At 50.4% G+C, this 14262-nt stretch overlaps 7 protein-coding genes across 7 annotated transcripts; 3 read left to right on the top strand and 4 right to left on the bottom strand.

The window, feature by feature from the left end:
- Window positions 1-588: 588 nt before the first annotated feature.
- LTR84_008550 (uncharacterized protein) lies at window positions 589-2451 on the bottom strand (the record flags this gene model as incomplete). Its single annotated transcript, XM_064852095.1, has 1 exon — window positions 589-2451. One exon carries the CDS (start codon window positions 2449-2451, stop codon window positions 589-591), a length of 1863 nt encoding a protein of 620 aa, XP_064701692.1.
- A 536-nt stretch (window positions 2452-2987) lies between these two features.
- LTR84_008549 (uncharacterized protein) lies at window positions 2988-3498 on the top strand (the record flags this gene model as incomplete). The annotated part of the gene is made up of 2 exons (XM_064852094.1): window positions 2988-3108; window positions 3284-3498. The coding sequence occupies 2 exons, from the start codon at window positions 2988-2990 to the stop codon at window positions 3496-3498; spliced, it is 336 nt and encodes a 111-aa protein (XP_064701691.1).
- A 365-nt stretch (window positions 3499-3863) lies between these two features.
- Window positions 3864-5696, bottom strand: LTR84_008548 (uncharacterized protein; the record flags this gene model as incomplete). The annotated part of the gene is made up of 1 exon (XM_064852093.1): window positions 3864-5696. One exon carries the CDS (start codon window positions 5694-5696, stop codon window positions 3864-3866), a length of 1833 nt encoding a protein of 610 aa, XP_064701690.1.
- A 1265-nt stretch (window positions 5697-6961) lies between these two features.
- LTR84_008547 (uncharacterized protein) lies at window positions 6962-7845 on the top strand (the record flags this gene model as incomplete). Its single annotated transcript, XM_064852092.1, has 2 exons — window positions 6962-7075; window positions 7129-7845. The coding sequence occupies 2 exons, from the start codon at window positions 6962-6964 to the stop codon at window positions 7843-7845; spliced, it is 831 nt and encodes a 276-aa protein (XP_064701689.1).
- A 361-nt stretch (window positions 7846-8206) lies between these two features.
- LTR84_008546 (uncharacterized protein) lies at window positions 8207-9972 on the bottom strand (the record flags this gene model as incomplete). The annotated part of the gene is made up of 3 exons (XM_064852091.1): window positions 8207-8602; window positions 8660-9653; window positions 9716-9972. The coding sequence occupies 3 exons, from the start codon at window positions 9970-9972 to the stop codon at window positions 8207-8209; spliced, it is 1647 nt and encodes a 548-aa protein (XP_064701688.1).
- A 661-nt stretch (window positions 9973-10633) lies between these two features.
- Window positions 10634-11825, top strand: LTR84_008545 (uncharacterized protein; the record flags this gene model as incomplete). The annotated part of the gene is made up of 4 exons (XM_064852090.1): window positions 10634-11158; window positions 11368-11374; window positions 11445-11540; window positions 11611-11825. 4 exons carry the CDS (start codon window positions 10634-10636, stop codon window positions 11823-11825), a joined length of 843 nt encoding a protein of 280 aa, XP_064701687.1.
- A 717-nt stretch (window positions 11826-12542) lies between these two features.
- Window positions 12543-14198, bottom strand: LTR84_008544 (uncharacterized protein; the record flags this gene model as incomplete). The annotated part of the gene is made up of 1 exon (XM_064852089.1): window positions 12543-14198. One exon carries the CDS (start codon window positions 14196-14198, stop codon window positions 12543-12545), a length of 1656 nt encoding a protein of 551 aa, XP_064701686.1.
- Between the last annotated feature and the right edge of the window lie 64 nt (window positions 14199-14262).

Genomic DNA, 14262 nt, shown 5'->3' with positions numbered 1-14262 from the left:
GCACGCTCGTCAATGTTAGGTAGCTCCAATAAAGAAGGGGTTCCCGGCGTCACAACCTGTTTACCTTTTTTTAAAAACTCACCCAGCAGTATCTTTCCCCTCCCCCAATCCCCTCTCTCTGAGTGAGGATCATTTGGATCCTCCAAAGATAAAACCTCCAAAAGATGAACAACGAACGAATGTGCTGCAAAGGAGGGTGCGCTTAATACTCAAATCAAGGCACGCATGTTATGTGCAGGGGGGAAAACCGATGTGAAAAGCTTCCAAGTCTCATTCATCTCGGGAGGTATCAATCATGCTGGGAACTCGAACATGTACGTGGTATGTACGTTAACTAATCAGCACTTTGCTCTCGAGTAAGAGGCGTTGTGTGGGTACGTATCCAATGGACAGATTGACTTGACGGACGGGCGAGAGAACATCGTTGAGATACTCAACCCACTTGGCCTTGCCTCGTCCCCGCCTCGATCCGGCACCAGCATTCATCCATACCTCGCCCTTGATCATGCATCCTCATTCAGGGTCATTATAGTTGGTTCCCACCTCATCTCATTTCATCACATCATAATACCCGCTCGCCCATAACACTCAGACCAAGACAACGCGCTTCCTCTTCTTTCTCCGGGCCTTCTCTCGCGCCGGTGGATCCGTGCCATCCTCATTATCATCACCACCCCCATGTAGCAAACCACTGACATGCTCCAGCGCTTTGACGACACCTTGGTTCGGCACCAGGCCGCCAAAGATCTCTTTCAGGCCACGGCTCGCTTTGGCTGAGACACCGCTCACGGAAATGCTGATGTCTGACTTCACTTCGCCGGTCCAGTCAATGTTAATGTCCCAGACTAGGAGGATCTTCTTCTTGGTGGCGAGTTTGTTGGTCGTGTTGGCTGCTCGGGGTTGCTGTAATTGGATTTGGATTTGGTTGAGATATGGGGCGAGTGTGATGGCCTCGCGTTCGGTGATTGAGTCAGTGGCTTTGCTTGATGAGATGCTTGTGGCAACTTCGGGCCGCTGATCGAGTTGCTGGAAAATACGTGCTCGTTCGATTGACGCGCGGAACCATTGGCCTAAACCCCAGACAATGCCTCCCACGTCGTGCCAGTGTAGAGGATGGTCGAGACGCTGAGACACCCATCTGTGTATTCCGGTTGGTCGGCCATTGCTGCGTGGTAGTCCGGAGATTCGTTTTCGAGAAACTTGCTCTACTCGTGCATCTTCTGCATCTACCGTGATTTCGAAAGCGAACATGGCTGCATGAACAGGCCATGGGGGTGGAGCTGTAAGTGTCAAAGAGTGAATGATCTTTGTTCGGTGGTGGATTTTTTTCGTCTCGGTCGAGCTCGACAAGCGAAGATCACCAGGCGAGAATAGGGCAAGGTATTGTGTCGCGTTCTCCTCGTCCGTTGCAGAACTGGGCAAGGTGTTGTCATGGTCGTGGTTAACTCCTGGAGATTGGAACAGTAGAGACATGATACTGTCATCGATCTGGTCTTTCTCAACAGCAGCATCCAGCTTGTCGACTTCCATTTTAAGCTTCTCCAGTTCTGCAAGTAGTTTCTGTAGAACAGCTTGCTTTTCACTCGTTTCGGCTGATGCGCTGTCGACTTCATCCTCTTGATGAAGCACAGCCGAAGTAGGCGGAGGTTCCACATCCTGTGTGTCATCCGCCTCGCTTTCCTGCGCTTCGTCTGCGAGAATCTGCTCCAGGTCCAAGTCGGCACGATCAGCTGCGGCTCGATCAGCATGTCTCGGCTTCAGAGGACTGCTTGTGATCGGGCCATCGGTCCTACGACGTCTTCGTCTTCCACTGCCAAGTTTCGAACCCCGAGGACTACTGCTAGACGCCAGACCACGAGGTCGATCTGGTTGTGTTGTGACACCGAGTTGGACGGGCGTAGGTGGCAGCTCTATCTCTTCACTGCGCTCTCTGGTCTCTGCTCCAGACTCGTGTATTGGCTTAGGAACTAAGGCAGGCTTAAACATTTCCGGTAGCGTATCCTCATCCGAATGTGGGCTTGGTCTGGTTTGGTCGAAGTACGGAGGCTGTCTCAATGAGGAACGTGAGGTTTGAGAAACGTTAGATTGATTGGCTTCGATAGTTGTCTTTGGTTCAACATGTAGAGCAGTTTGGGTTTCGTTCGCCCTCCTCTCACTCTCGTCTGCATTGTCTGCGACAGCTAGAGGTTCTGCACGGACAGAGGTCTTGCTTGGAGGCCGAAGTATCTCATCTCTTAGTGACTTGCCCCTTGGACCAGCGCTCGAGCGAGTTGCCGTTTTATTGATTAGGTGAGGATGCGATCGTGAGAGTGAACTTCTCGTTGGTGACAGGTACGAGGCCCTGGTGGGGGTGACGGGTTGTTTAAGATGGGGGGAATCAATATTGTCAGAGCCCTCGCCTGTAATAGTTGAACCATTCAACCTTCGTCTTTTTGCAGGAGACTGAAGCATCGTTGCTGCGTTAGCTGGCAGTGTGAAGAATTGTTGTTGTCGTCGTGGGGTCATTGTCGCCCAAATTTGATGGCAGTGATCAAATCGAACGCGTCGCGTCAACTGCTTATGTAATGGTAGTACTCAGATCACGTTCTCGGATGAAAGATCTTCCTCATCCGAGCATGTTTCCGCCAATCACAATAGTTCGAATCTCAATCCACCGGAAATAAAAGCCGCTTCAATTATACAAGCGAATACACCCTGAACAATGACGCACCAAACCAAACCATCCTGGACTCTCACGACGTCATGAGGACGATTTCGTTAGCAATGGCTATCCCTCGGTAGCAGTACCATCGGGTCTGTGAGCCCTGAGCTTGCAATATTTTTGCTGAGCTTCCTAAGACTTCCTCATTCCTCTGACTCTGATCTTGATACTAAAGAACCACTTTTGACCCTGAGAGACACTACTGCTTCGATACTGTAGGTCTTATATACCAATCGTATCGCTTATTCCATTTCATTACTCCATTATATATTCTACGCCGTCTATCATGTCGTACCTTGCTCGCACTTTCACACCGCTGCGAACGGTTAGCCGATCCGTTGCTTCAAGACCGGTCGCAACATTCCACACCTCTTCAACGTGTCGGGCATTGAGTGAAGCCGATCATGGTATGTTACCTTCCGTCTCACCTCTCTGTTGGGAGACAATTCATGTATTCCAATCCCTAAGATAAAGCGCTGCTACCTCCTTCCCCCGGCCTCCACACCAGTGACTCTCTCCGATTGCTCTCCTTGATATACTCCCGCCAGCCCTACTGATATAGATCACAATCCGCTGACACAGACAACAAAGACCACCCCGAGCGAGCGAGTAACATCGAGCGCCACAAGTCCGACAGCGTCGACAAAGCCAAGACGGGTAAAGGCGAATGGAAGCCTGAGCTGGCCTCGTCTAGTGAGCAAGCTATCAATGGAGACAAGGAGAACAAGACGATAGAACAGATGCAGAAAGAGAGTGCCAAAAAAGCCGAAGAGGGCAAGAACCCTTCGGGCAGCTGAAGTGATGGACGTCAAGTCCGTGTATCAGAACTAGGGTTTTGGGGTGATCTAGGCTTTACTTGCGACTAGGCATGATTAGGTGGATCGAACTGCTCAACATCCGGAAAGGAAATGTCTACCAGTTTGTAGCTTTTGAGAAGACACTGACTCAATCTGCATGATTTGAACGAGGACAAGAAAATGTAAATATACTATCATGGCGATGACATCAATACCAGGGGTTCTGACTCAAGTTCTTGCCCTCCATAACTTCGTGTCAAAATACCACTGACTGGAGGACGCTGTGTCTATCTGGTGTGTTTTCTGTTGCGTGCGTAAATTCGTAAATCGAGGTGGAGCCGCCATCCATGTATGTACAGGCTATATCAAAGCATGTAACGAAATCCCCCACCACTCTCGGCATTAAACTTCCTCCCTGCGCCCATCAGCGTCTGCTCGACCTCTTCAGTATCCTGATCATCGTCTTTACTCCGGATGTTCGACTCGACCATCTCATACTCTTCTGGGCCCTTCCCACCGCCACCAGTGTAGAAACCATTCTTGGAGTTCGCTCGCTTGAGCACGATTCTCAGCACGAAAGCCAACCCCGCAACACCAAGGGCCATGAAACCGGCACAGACGGCCATTCCTTGGATGTAGAAAGGGCCTTGGCTTTCGGGGAACAGGTGGACTCCGATTAGAGGGCCACATTGGCCTATGACATTAAGGATCGTAAGTCCCGTCCCCTTGCTGGTCGCAGTGGCTTGATTGTTGAGAGTCCAAGTGATTATCAGCGTGACGGATGCAAAGAGACCCATCGCTGCACCATATACCCCTATATAGCGGATCGTAATACCGCCCACATCGCCTAGGGCTTCATGGAGAGAGCCGGCGAGAGCGATACCGGCGTACGATATAGCGCTGAGTAAAGACACTCCAATGAGGAACAGTGATCGTGAATCGGCGTATTTGTCGCTATATCGTCCAATAATTAGGACGAAAAAGAATGCGAACAGATAGGGCGGTGCCGCTAGGGCTTGAGAGGCCAGAGGGGAGAATGACATGCTGCTGATAATCGTGGGGAGGAAGACTGGCAATGAACTGAATGCGACATTGACGCTTAGAAACATCAATGCAGTCAGGTAGGATTTGGGGTCAAGGATAGTGGTCAAAATGTCCTTCAGGTTCAATCGTTCGGCAAGAGTCATGGTAGATGCTGAATCAGAACGAGAATGCGAGGTTTGTTGTTCGGATTGCAACCGCATCACGGCGACTTTTCGTTCTCTTGGTGTGAGGTACCTCACTTTGGATGGTGAATCTGGAATATAATACCACGCTGCGACAGCGGCGAAGATGGAAGGGAAGCCTTCGACCAAGAACAAAGCTCTCCATGGTGCGATGGGTCCATTTTGACTTAGCTTGACAATGATCCACGCGAGTGAACTGGCAAAACTAGTGGCTAGTGGTGCAGCCGATATCTGCAAACCGACACGATAAGCCAATTCAGACCGCCGATAGAAGAAAGTCATATAGAAGGGAACCCCCGGTCCAAACGCTGCTTCTGTGATACCGAGTAGACCGCGAAGGATGAGAAGTTGAGAGAAAGATGTCGTTATGCTTTGGAAACTTGCAACCACCCCCCATGTCAATACACATAGAGAGATGTACACATGTGCTGGGACAAGTCGATACAGCAGGATCATCCACTCGAAGCCAATATATGTGATGTAAAAGGCCGTCAAAAGCCAGTCATACTGGGCAGAGGACAGAGACAAGTCCTTTTCTAGCCCAGCGATGCGAGCATTGCCGATATTTGATCTATCCAGAAAACTCAGCATATACAAGAAACCTAGGAGTATAACGAGTTTGCGATCGAGCTTCCGTACGACGGCAGCTTCCTCTTCATCGGTATATTCTTTGGACATGGTCGACACCCTCTGCAGGCGACGCTTGTATCGGGGATCTTCATCGCTGTCACTATCGCTTTCATTTTCATTTTCGTTCACTGGGACCGTATCTTGAATGTGTCCTCCAGCACCACGTCGCAATGGAGAGTGATGCAACTTGCGCAACTCGGTAGAATTCCCTCCATCTCTTGATGTCCTTTTTAATGCAGCAGAAGTGTCTTCAATATCGGAGTCGCGGGATAGGATCGCAGGCGCTTGTGGGGTTGGATGTCTCGAATGGGTCTCGTTAGACCTGGAGGAGGACCCGGCCATGGCTAGGAAGGTTGATAATAGACGGACGAAGAGGTCAAGGCGGGGTGTGTACCCATTGGGAGCGGTCGGCTCTCAAGCTAACCTTGCATACGAGGCTGTCTCGTGCGACATACCTCCCGTAGAGAGAGCGTAACAGTGGTTATTCACTAAGTCGAGAGATAGTGTTTTAATTAGATCTAGCTCGTATTTGATGTACGTAGTCGCATCTGCGCAGTCTGCCTCGTGTTGATGTTGAACCTGTCTGCCACGAATCTGGTTATACGAATTGACAGGCCATTGAGATTCAATAGAAGGCTGGCTTGGTGAGATCGGAAAAGCAGAGGGAAATCTCCGGGGGATCCTCAAAAACCGTCGATCACGGCAGCTGAGGAGCTCCGTCGTTCAGGTTGCCAGTGCCAGTGCCAGTGCCAGTGCCAGTGCCAGTGGCATTTTCATCATCATTCTAGAGTCCACTACTACCAAAAGTATCCTTCGACATGTCAGTAAACTAAACAGAATGTTTGTATATGTCGTCTTCCGAACGTGTCTCACCGAGTCACAGTTCTTTTTTTAAATCCATCGCTTAGAAACAATTCCGTACTCGGTACCCGATGCCTAACCTGGAGAGGGGGATTGATTGATTCATGCCGAACCGCAGCGCATTAGTTCTGCTGCAAAGACTCAGCTCTCCTGGTTTCAAACCACGTTACATCATAAAATCTCCTTTTTTTAACGCGCTATCCAAGACGTACTTGTATACTTGGGACAATCATATCCGAGCAGGCTATCACTAACCTCTAAACTGCTTGACCGGTTCTGCAAGCTTGACGGCCCCAGAGACGCGTATTCAGCTGTTAGTTGGGTAGGTTATGTCATTCGACGAATCCACTGACACCAAGGGTCTAGCCTCCAAGATCCAGGGGGTTCGTTGGTCTGTCTTGTCCAGCGTAATTTCCCAAGTTGGTGAAACACGGGGACGGGCTTGAGGCTGAGCTAAACTATACTCTTCCCACAGTACGAGGTACCATCCAATGTTCTTTTCCTTCCAGTTGAACTATAACCTCTCCCTCTTCCCTCTCTTCTTTTCTTCTTAGTCAGTATCGCTCTCTTTGTCGACCGTCTTCATCTCCAGCTGGCCTGTTACGTTTGAACCCTTTTCAGTCACTCTTTTGACGTCCATTCACTATCGCATTGACCCAAGCCCATCATTACGCCAACTTAGAGCATTACTCCTGTTTAAAACTTATTCAGCCGACTCAATCAACAGTCATAACCCGAAACTCAATATGCATTCCGTCTTGATCGCATTCGCAGCGACTGGGCTCGCCTCCGTAGCTCAAGCCTTCACAAAGCCTGGTGCCAGTACTTGGGGCCCTCTTCTCACCCCTGATCTCTCAACTGTATGTGTTCTATCGACTTCTCTTCTCCTGACATGACTGACTGACCAAAACAGCCGGTTACTGCTGGTGAAACATTCAAGATCACGTGGGACCCCGAGACCCACCCGACCGATGGTGTGACCGTCAGCCTTGTCCTTTGCCACGGTCCATCATCAAACTGTGTGCCATCAGACACCGCCATCGTTGAAGGTCTCCCTGCTTCTCAGAAGTCGTATCAATGGTCAGTTCCCAGCGACCTTGCTCCCGGCAAGCAAGCCACCGACACCGGCTATGGCATGTTGATCATCGTCGACGGCACTGGCGAGTTTCAATACTCGACTCAGTTCTCAGTCCTCGCCGGCAAGGGTGCCAGCAGCGGTAGCTCCAGCTCCGGATCTGGCAAGCCTACCGTCACTGCTAGCTCTACTGCGACCGACTCTGCCGGCAACACCATTCTTGGACCCCCTGCTCAACAGACCGGAGCCACCTCTATCGCAGATGCCAACCCTTACAATACCACTTTCTCAAGCGGCTGGTGGTCAACCATCTCTCCCAGCGGCACCGTCTACTCCGGCACCATTCCTCTCACGACCTACGGTGGTGGCTCCACGCTCACCACTCAAACTGGCTCTGTAGTCCCTGCTGGAACGACAATCCCGGCAACAGGTGTCTCTACCACGGCTACTGGCGCCGGTGTCACTGCACCTACGTTCACTGGCGCTGCTGACCGCCTGGGTTTGAACGCTGCCAGCCTCGCCGTTGCCGGTGTTATGGCCCTGTTCGCGCTATAGAAAGGGGCACACAGAGATGGAACTTGACTCTCGAAGTCAGACAGGAGAAAAAATGGTAATAGTCCATATTTCATGATAATGACTACAGAATCTAAACATCGTGGTTTCTCTCCCAAACACGTTTTTATTTTGGCATTATCGCTATTGAAGTATTGTGGGAGCGTTGCATAATATCATATCACGTCCGGAGTGCGTGGGAAACGGGAACATCAGATTCAGAACTTGTCAGCTTGAAACTATGTATTACCGTATACTCTTCATTGATCTAACAGAGCCAGTTAGACTATCTCGGTTTTCTTCTCGTCAACTCCATGCGTTTGATTCGTTTCTCCATTTCTCCTTCTCCCTAAGAGTTCACTACCTAATGACCACTCAGTCTCTCACTGGCAGTAACAATCTCCAACCCTTTCTCGGCCTCGATCCTCTCCACATTCCCCTCATCATTTGTCTCAATCATACAATGCACCAGTGTCTCCCTCGCAGGAAACAACAAACTCGCTACACTATAACACACAAATGCAACGACAAATCCGTAATACCAATTAAATTGGATCAAATATGCTGCTCCACCGATTTCGACATTCGGATTGACATTATATGCCAGACCAGGGAGACAAGGCGTGATAGATGCGGTGAGCGCAACCAATGCCCGCCAGTTGACGCCGAAGATATATCGGTAGCGGCCGTGTGGCTGATACAGGGCCGGCAGATCGAGGTGTTGTTTCTTGACGATGAAAAAGTCGGCAATTTGAATCGCCTATATTTTGCAAGATGTTTGTCAGTCAAAGCATTCAGACTCGGAGCAAGATCTTACCATCATAGGCGACAGGAAAATCGCCAGCGAGCCCATGAAACTCAACAGAGAACTCGCGGAGTGCAGGATCTTCCAGGGCACCATCGCCCACCCGCCGATGATGGTGATGAAGATGGCCCCACGTCGAATGTTGAACCACTTTGGGAAGAGATTTGCCAGATCGTTCGCTCCAGAGATCACAGTTGCAGATACGTTGACGCAAATTTGAGCGAGGACCCACGACATGCCGGCGAAGAACGCGGCAGCGCGACCTCCAGGTCCTTCCCACGTGTCGATGATGGCTATTGGGTCCCAGATGTACTCGGAATATAGCACATAGGAAGCCGAGGTGACGATGATGCCGATGACGGCGACCCAGCTGCAGATCAAGGGGAACCAGAGTGCTTGCTGCAGCGCGGAGCGAGGCTTGCGGAGGTAGCGCGTGAAGTCTGGGATGTTCACGCCCACCGTGCTCCACGACGCGGTACAGCTGTTGAGGGACCACATGACCAGCCAGGACTTGGCTGAGCCTGTGACGGCAGGCTGTTGGTCCCAAATGTCTCCACTGCCGCCGGCTTTGACGCAGATCCAAATAGTCATTCCCACAATAGTGGCTGTGGCCATGATGATTTTGACGGTGAACAGCCAGCGCATTTTATGTGGCGGGATCAGCAGCAGAGGGAACTGCACGACCCAAAGCACGAAGTATGCGATCATTTGTTGCGACGTGATGCCCGCTGATTCTGGGAGGTGGTTAGGGAGAGTCCTGAAGGATGGCCAGATGGACCGTATGACTTGGATGGTCGGGCCTACGCCGAGGAAATTGGTGATGGAGTGCCAGAACAGGGCCGTGATGAGGCGGACCACGACGGGGAACTTGGCCAACTGATATCCGTATGATGCACGTGCGAGGATCGGAAACGGTGCATGTGTCTTTGCCCCGGTATAGCCGTTCAGTGCCATGGGGATGCCCATGACGAAGGAGCCGAATACAATAGCGAAGACGGCTTCATGCCTGATATGTCATCAAGGTCAGTGTTCGATAGATACGTCGTTCGAGACTCAGGTTTTACTTACCATGTGAGCCCTACTGCGAGTATAGTGGATCCGGTCTGGTAGCTCTGGATACTTATGATATCGCTGAACCAGTATCCAAAGATCGTCCAACTGGTCCAAGTGCGCCTCTCGACAGGAGTTATGTCGAGATCAGCGTTCGACCATGTTCCCGCAGGGGCCCAGCTGGATTCTTGCTTTTCGAGTACCCAGCCATCGACAGTCGTCTTGCTCTTAAGATCCAAACGAGCATGTTGTACGCGCTCGCGCAGTCGCGACATTGTGGTTGTTCTCGCAGAGGATCAGTTCGGAAGATCGCTCCGCTGTGTTAAGGGTCCTCACAGGATCCGACAGTGGGAAACCACAATATAATGTCGGTCCTTGGGAATTCCATGGATCCATAGGTTTGGACCCTATCATTCCCCTTCCCACCACCCACACCCTCGGGAATTACTAGTCCTGTCACACAAGCGTAACTAGCAGCATTGCTGGTTGAGATAAGGAGAGTGGAGTGGTGATGTCCGTAGATAGATATGTATGTGCTACCCATTAGACCCGGCAATGATATCTACCCTCATTGATAGCAACCGACAACCTCCATTTTGACCAATCAGATTAAAATATTCCAGTCGTGAATGCATATCCCCAGACTTCGTGTTCCTGATAGCGCCGTTCCTCTCCGTTGATCATAGCGACTGAAGGTAGAGAACCCGCCTGCCTAGAAACTGTACCTTATTTACTAGCCTGCCACGTCAGCAAACTGCAAGGCAGACCACTTTTGCAATCTGAATCGGAGGAGCATAGTTCTTGTCTGCAACTTACAGCCCCATCCACCTAGAGATGACTGTGGCTTCAGAGGACGTGTAACTCTCCTACAGTGAGGACGATGAGAGCATCGACAGCCTCTTTGCTCTTCATACCACCACGACCCAATAACAAAACATGGGTGACGCTTCAAGTCCCACAATTGAGATCCCCGTGATTGATATATCAGGCTACTTGGACCCGTCGCGCCGCAGCGCTACTCAGACCCAAGAAATCGTACGATCTCTGCGCTCAGCATGCCAATCCCCGGGCTTCTTCCAAATCACAGGACACAATATCCCAGTCGCACTGCGACAATCGTTGCTAGAAGAGATTGGGCAATTCTTCAATCTGCCACCGGAGCGCAAGCAGGCCCTCCATCGCGGTAAGTCCCACTGCCTGCGCGGGTGGGAGAGCGTTGGTGAGCAAAGTCTCGAAGCTGGCTTTGCGGACCAGAAGGAGGGATTTATGGTTGGCTTGGAGATGCCGGGTGCGACGAGGTTCCTGCAGGGACCAAACCAATGGCCTGAACCGGAAGATGGGGTATCCAAGTTTCGCGGCACTTTTATGCAGTATTTCGAGCAGGTGAGGTTGTTGAGTCGTGATGTGTTCAGACTTATGGCGCTTAGTTTGGAGCTGGAGGAGACGTATTTCGATTCGTTTGTCGGGAGTGATAATTGTGAGACCTTCCTCCTTCATCTTTAGATGTGGAGCGCATCACAAAATCTGCGTGGTCCTTGATGCTAACTATCACGTCAGCAATACCTATGTGCAGAGCACATCGATATCCCCCTGCGACAGAAGAGACCGCCCAGAGGTCGAGGGGCATTGGTGCCCACACAGATTTTGGAGCACTGACACTGCTGATGCAGGACGATTGTAAGTGAACTGCGCTGAAGAAACTCTGCTTCAAACTGTGGTTGAAAATACTTATGATCTCAACGCTCAGCGGGTGGACTCGAAGTATTCCACAAGCCCAGCGGCACATGGCACGCTGTGAGGCCCATCCAGGACGCTTTTGTCGTCAACATAGGCGATATGATGGGTAAGTGTTAGCTGCTAAACATCGAACGCGAATGTTTCACTGGCTTTAAACATCATTGACCATAAAACAGAACGATGGACAAATGAAAAATACACGTCCACATTGCACCGCGTAATCACGCCGGTGTCAAATCGCTATCGCTACTCGGTGGCATTTTTCAACGAAGGACTTCTAGATCAAGTGATTGAATGTATTCCTTCATGCCTGAATTTCGGTGAGAAAGCGAAATTCGAACCCATTCGAGCGGAGGATCATCTGAAGCAGAGGTATGGTAGTAGCTACTAATTTGAAGTAAGTATCTGGACGGGCTGCCTTGTCAGTCATTCAACGGAATATATTTCCAATTTTGTAGCTACTTCGTACTTTGTTTGCGCAGAAGTATAAAGTGGCACATAGTTCAGATAAGTGATAGTCGGCTTGAGAGCATGAAGACGCTGCAATATCACTAACGAGATCGCCGTTGCTCTGTCGTGCGGATGGACTGTTGCCAGAGACGACCTAACGAGGCTGGGTGCCCCTTGAAGGAAATCCCGGCTTGCCGTTTCTGGCTTCAAGGGTTGACTACCTAAGGAACTAGTCAGTTGACATTATTGAGCCTAGACTAGTACATCAAAAAGACTACTTGACAATCATAGAACATTCATTACAAAATCAATACAAATTATTCCAACGTCAACATGCTATTAGGCGCTTTCTGTGGGCGAGCACTTTAGGTGTAGCATGGAATAAGCTAGGCAAGCAGGCAACGCAGTGAAAAGACGGTCTAGACAATTCCACATGCCTACCATCTATTTTGTGACTCTCCTGGGCTCTAAACTGAGTTCCCTTAGCATGTAGAGAGCAGTTCTAAGCGAGGGGGGTGTCACGTTGTGCCTGCAAAACATGCCTTTCACAGAAAGAGCAGTAGTCTCGTCCAAGATACACTGTATTATCAAGGGGTATCATCCAAACCATGAAAATCTTCGTTCAATCATACAGGGAGAACGCGGGCGATCCCCTTTCTCAGTCTTCATCCATAGACTCCCAGCCATCCTGCGCTGGCCCACCACCTCCATTCTCGTCCTCCTCATCGTCCTCATCGTCCTCATCATTATCCTGGTTGATCCCAACAAGTCGCTCTTTGCCATTGGTCTCCGGTAGCTTTACCCGGTTGGCAAAGGCACTTCTCACCGCAGGGTTGGTACTGATATCCCAAACCTGAAGCTGACCTTTACTTCCCGCGACGGAAAGCCTGAACGCGACCTCAGGATCAGGGGCAAATTGTATTGTGAAGATACGTCCAACCTCGAGATTCCTCGATACAACCAAACTTGGAACATTATCCTTGATATTCCACAGCTTGACTTTCTTGTCATCCGAGCCTGTTGCTAGCAGCCCTGTTATGGATGGGTTGATATCGAAGGCACTGACAGGGCTGTCATGCGCCTGGAGCGTCCATATTGGCTTACTGGGGCCGTCATGAGATGTCGGCACAACTCGAGCGTCAAAGTAATGCACTGTGCCTGCTTCTGTAGTGACGTAGAAGAAATTTGGGTCGTGGATGTCCCACCGTACTCTCTCGACGTCAGCTTCGACGACCCATTTTGGCGCTACAGCGTCTGGAGCACGCATATCTGTCGCAATAACGGTACGATCGTAACTTCCGCTCAATAAGATAGTAGACTCTGTTGGATGCCAATCTAATGCACATACTTTATCATTGTGCATTGTATATGACTTTGCGCATTTCCCCGTATTGAGATCCCACAATTTGACGGTGCTGTCTGCGGATGCTGATGCAAGGAGATTCCGATGCTGTCGATTGGCGGCCAGGGCAAGGACTGCGTCGACGTGGTATTCATCGTTCGCCTTGGTCTTCTTCTTCTTCTTTTTCGACTTCTTCTTGGTGGAACTGCTTTCGCCATTTTGATTTGCTGCTTCTGGCTCTTGTCCAAGGATGGTGTTTGGATACATGCTGTCCACAATATCCAAATCCCAGATCTCAATCTCAGGACTCATTGTCCCTATTGCGACGAAATTTCCATGTGTTCTCAACCCGGCGTCTTTGCCTACAGGTACGTTGACCCATTCTACAGCCAGGGGCACTGCAGGTAGCATGATATCGTGGTGAACGTACAGATTGTCTGTATCATCCTCGTAGACGAGAACCTCAAGATGGGCGACTTCGTCCTCGACTTTAGCAGCCAGAATCAGGTTGTCCGTTGCCAGTATTTGAAGTTCTTCTCTTTCGTCATCGGAGTCTTGCTCACCCTCAGGCAGGACTAGATACGGGTCTTGTTCATGTGGTTCGTGATATGCCAACGAGCCCACATTCCCGAAGAGTGCAAACTTCTCTCCATTCTCGTCAACTGGATCTTCATCATACTCGTCAAGGTTGTACTCTGCAAGGTCGTCGTCTTCGCTGCCAGTTTTAGGGGGTTTGCTCGAGTCGGAGGGCTCGCCGGTTGGGACACCGTTGTCTGAGTCTGAATCATCTGAGTCCTTGGCCTTCGACTTCTTGGGTGTTTGAGCCTCCTGCAGGTCTTCTCGGGCGTCTTCGAGTTGCAAACGGGCAAGTTGTGATATTCGACCGAGTTCGGCCTCGTCCACTTGATATTTTGTAGGAAATTGTGCTGCTGCTCCCCTTCGCACCCATGTGGTTGCCAGTGTCATGGACATCTTTGCTGTGCGCCTTTATTGCAAGCTTGATGTACTTTCCGGTCAGAGAATTCCTCCACTTCCA

This window comes from Exophiala bonariae (assembly GCF_035927105.1).
Source record: "Exophiala bonariae strain CCFEE 5792 chromosome Unknown scaffold_32, whole genome shotgun sequence".
NCBI classification, from domain to species: Eukaryota; Fungi; Ascomycota; class Eurotiomycetes; order Chaetothyriales; family Herpotrichiellaceae; genus Exophiala; species Exophiala bonariae.
Note: the sequence above shows the minus strand (reverse complement) of the source record. Positions and strands in the feature narration are given on the sequence as shown.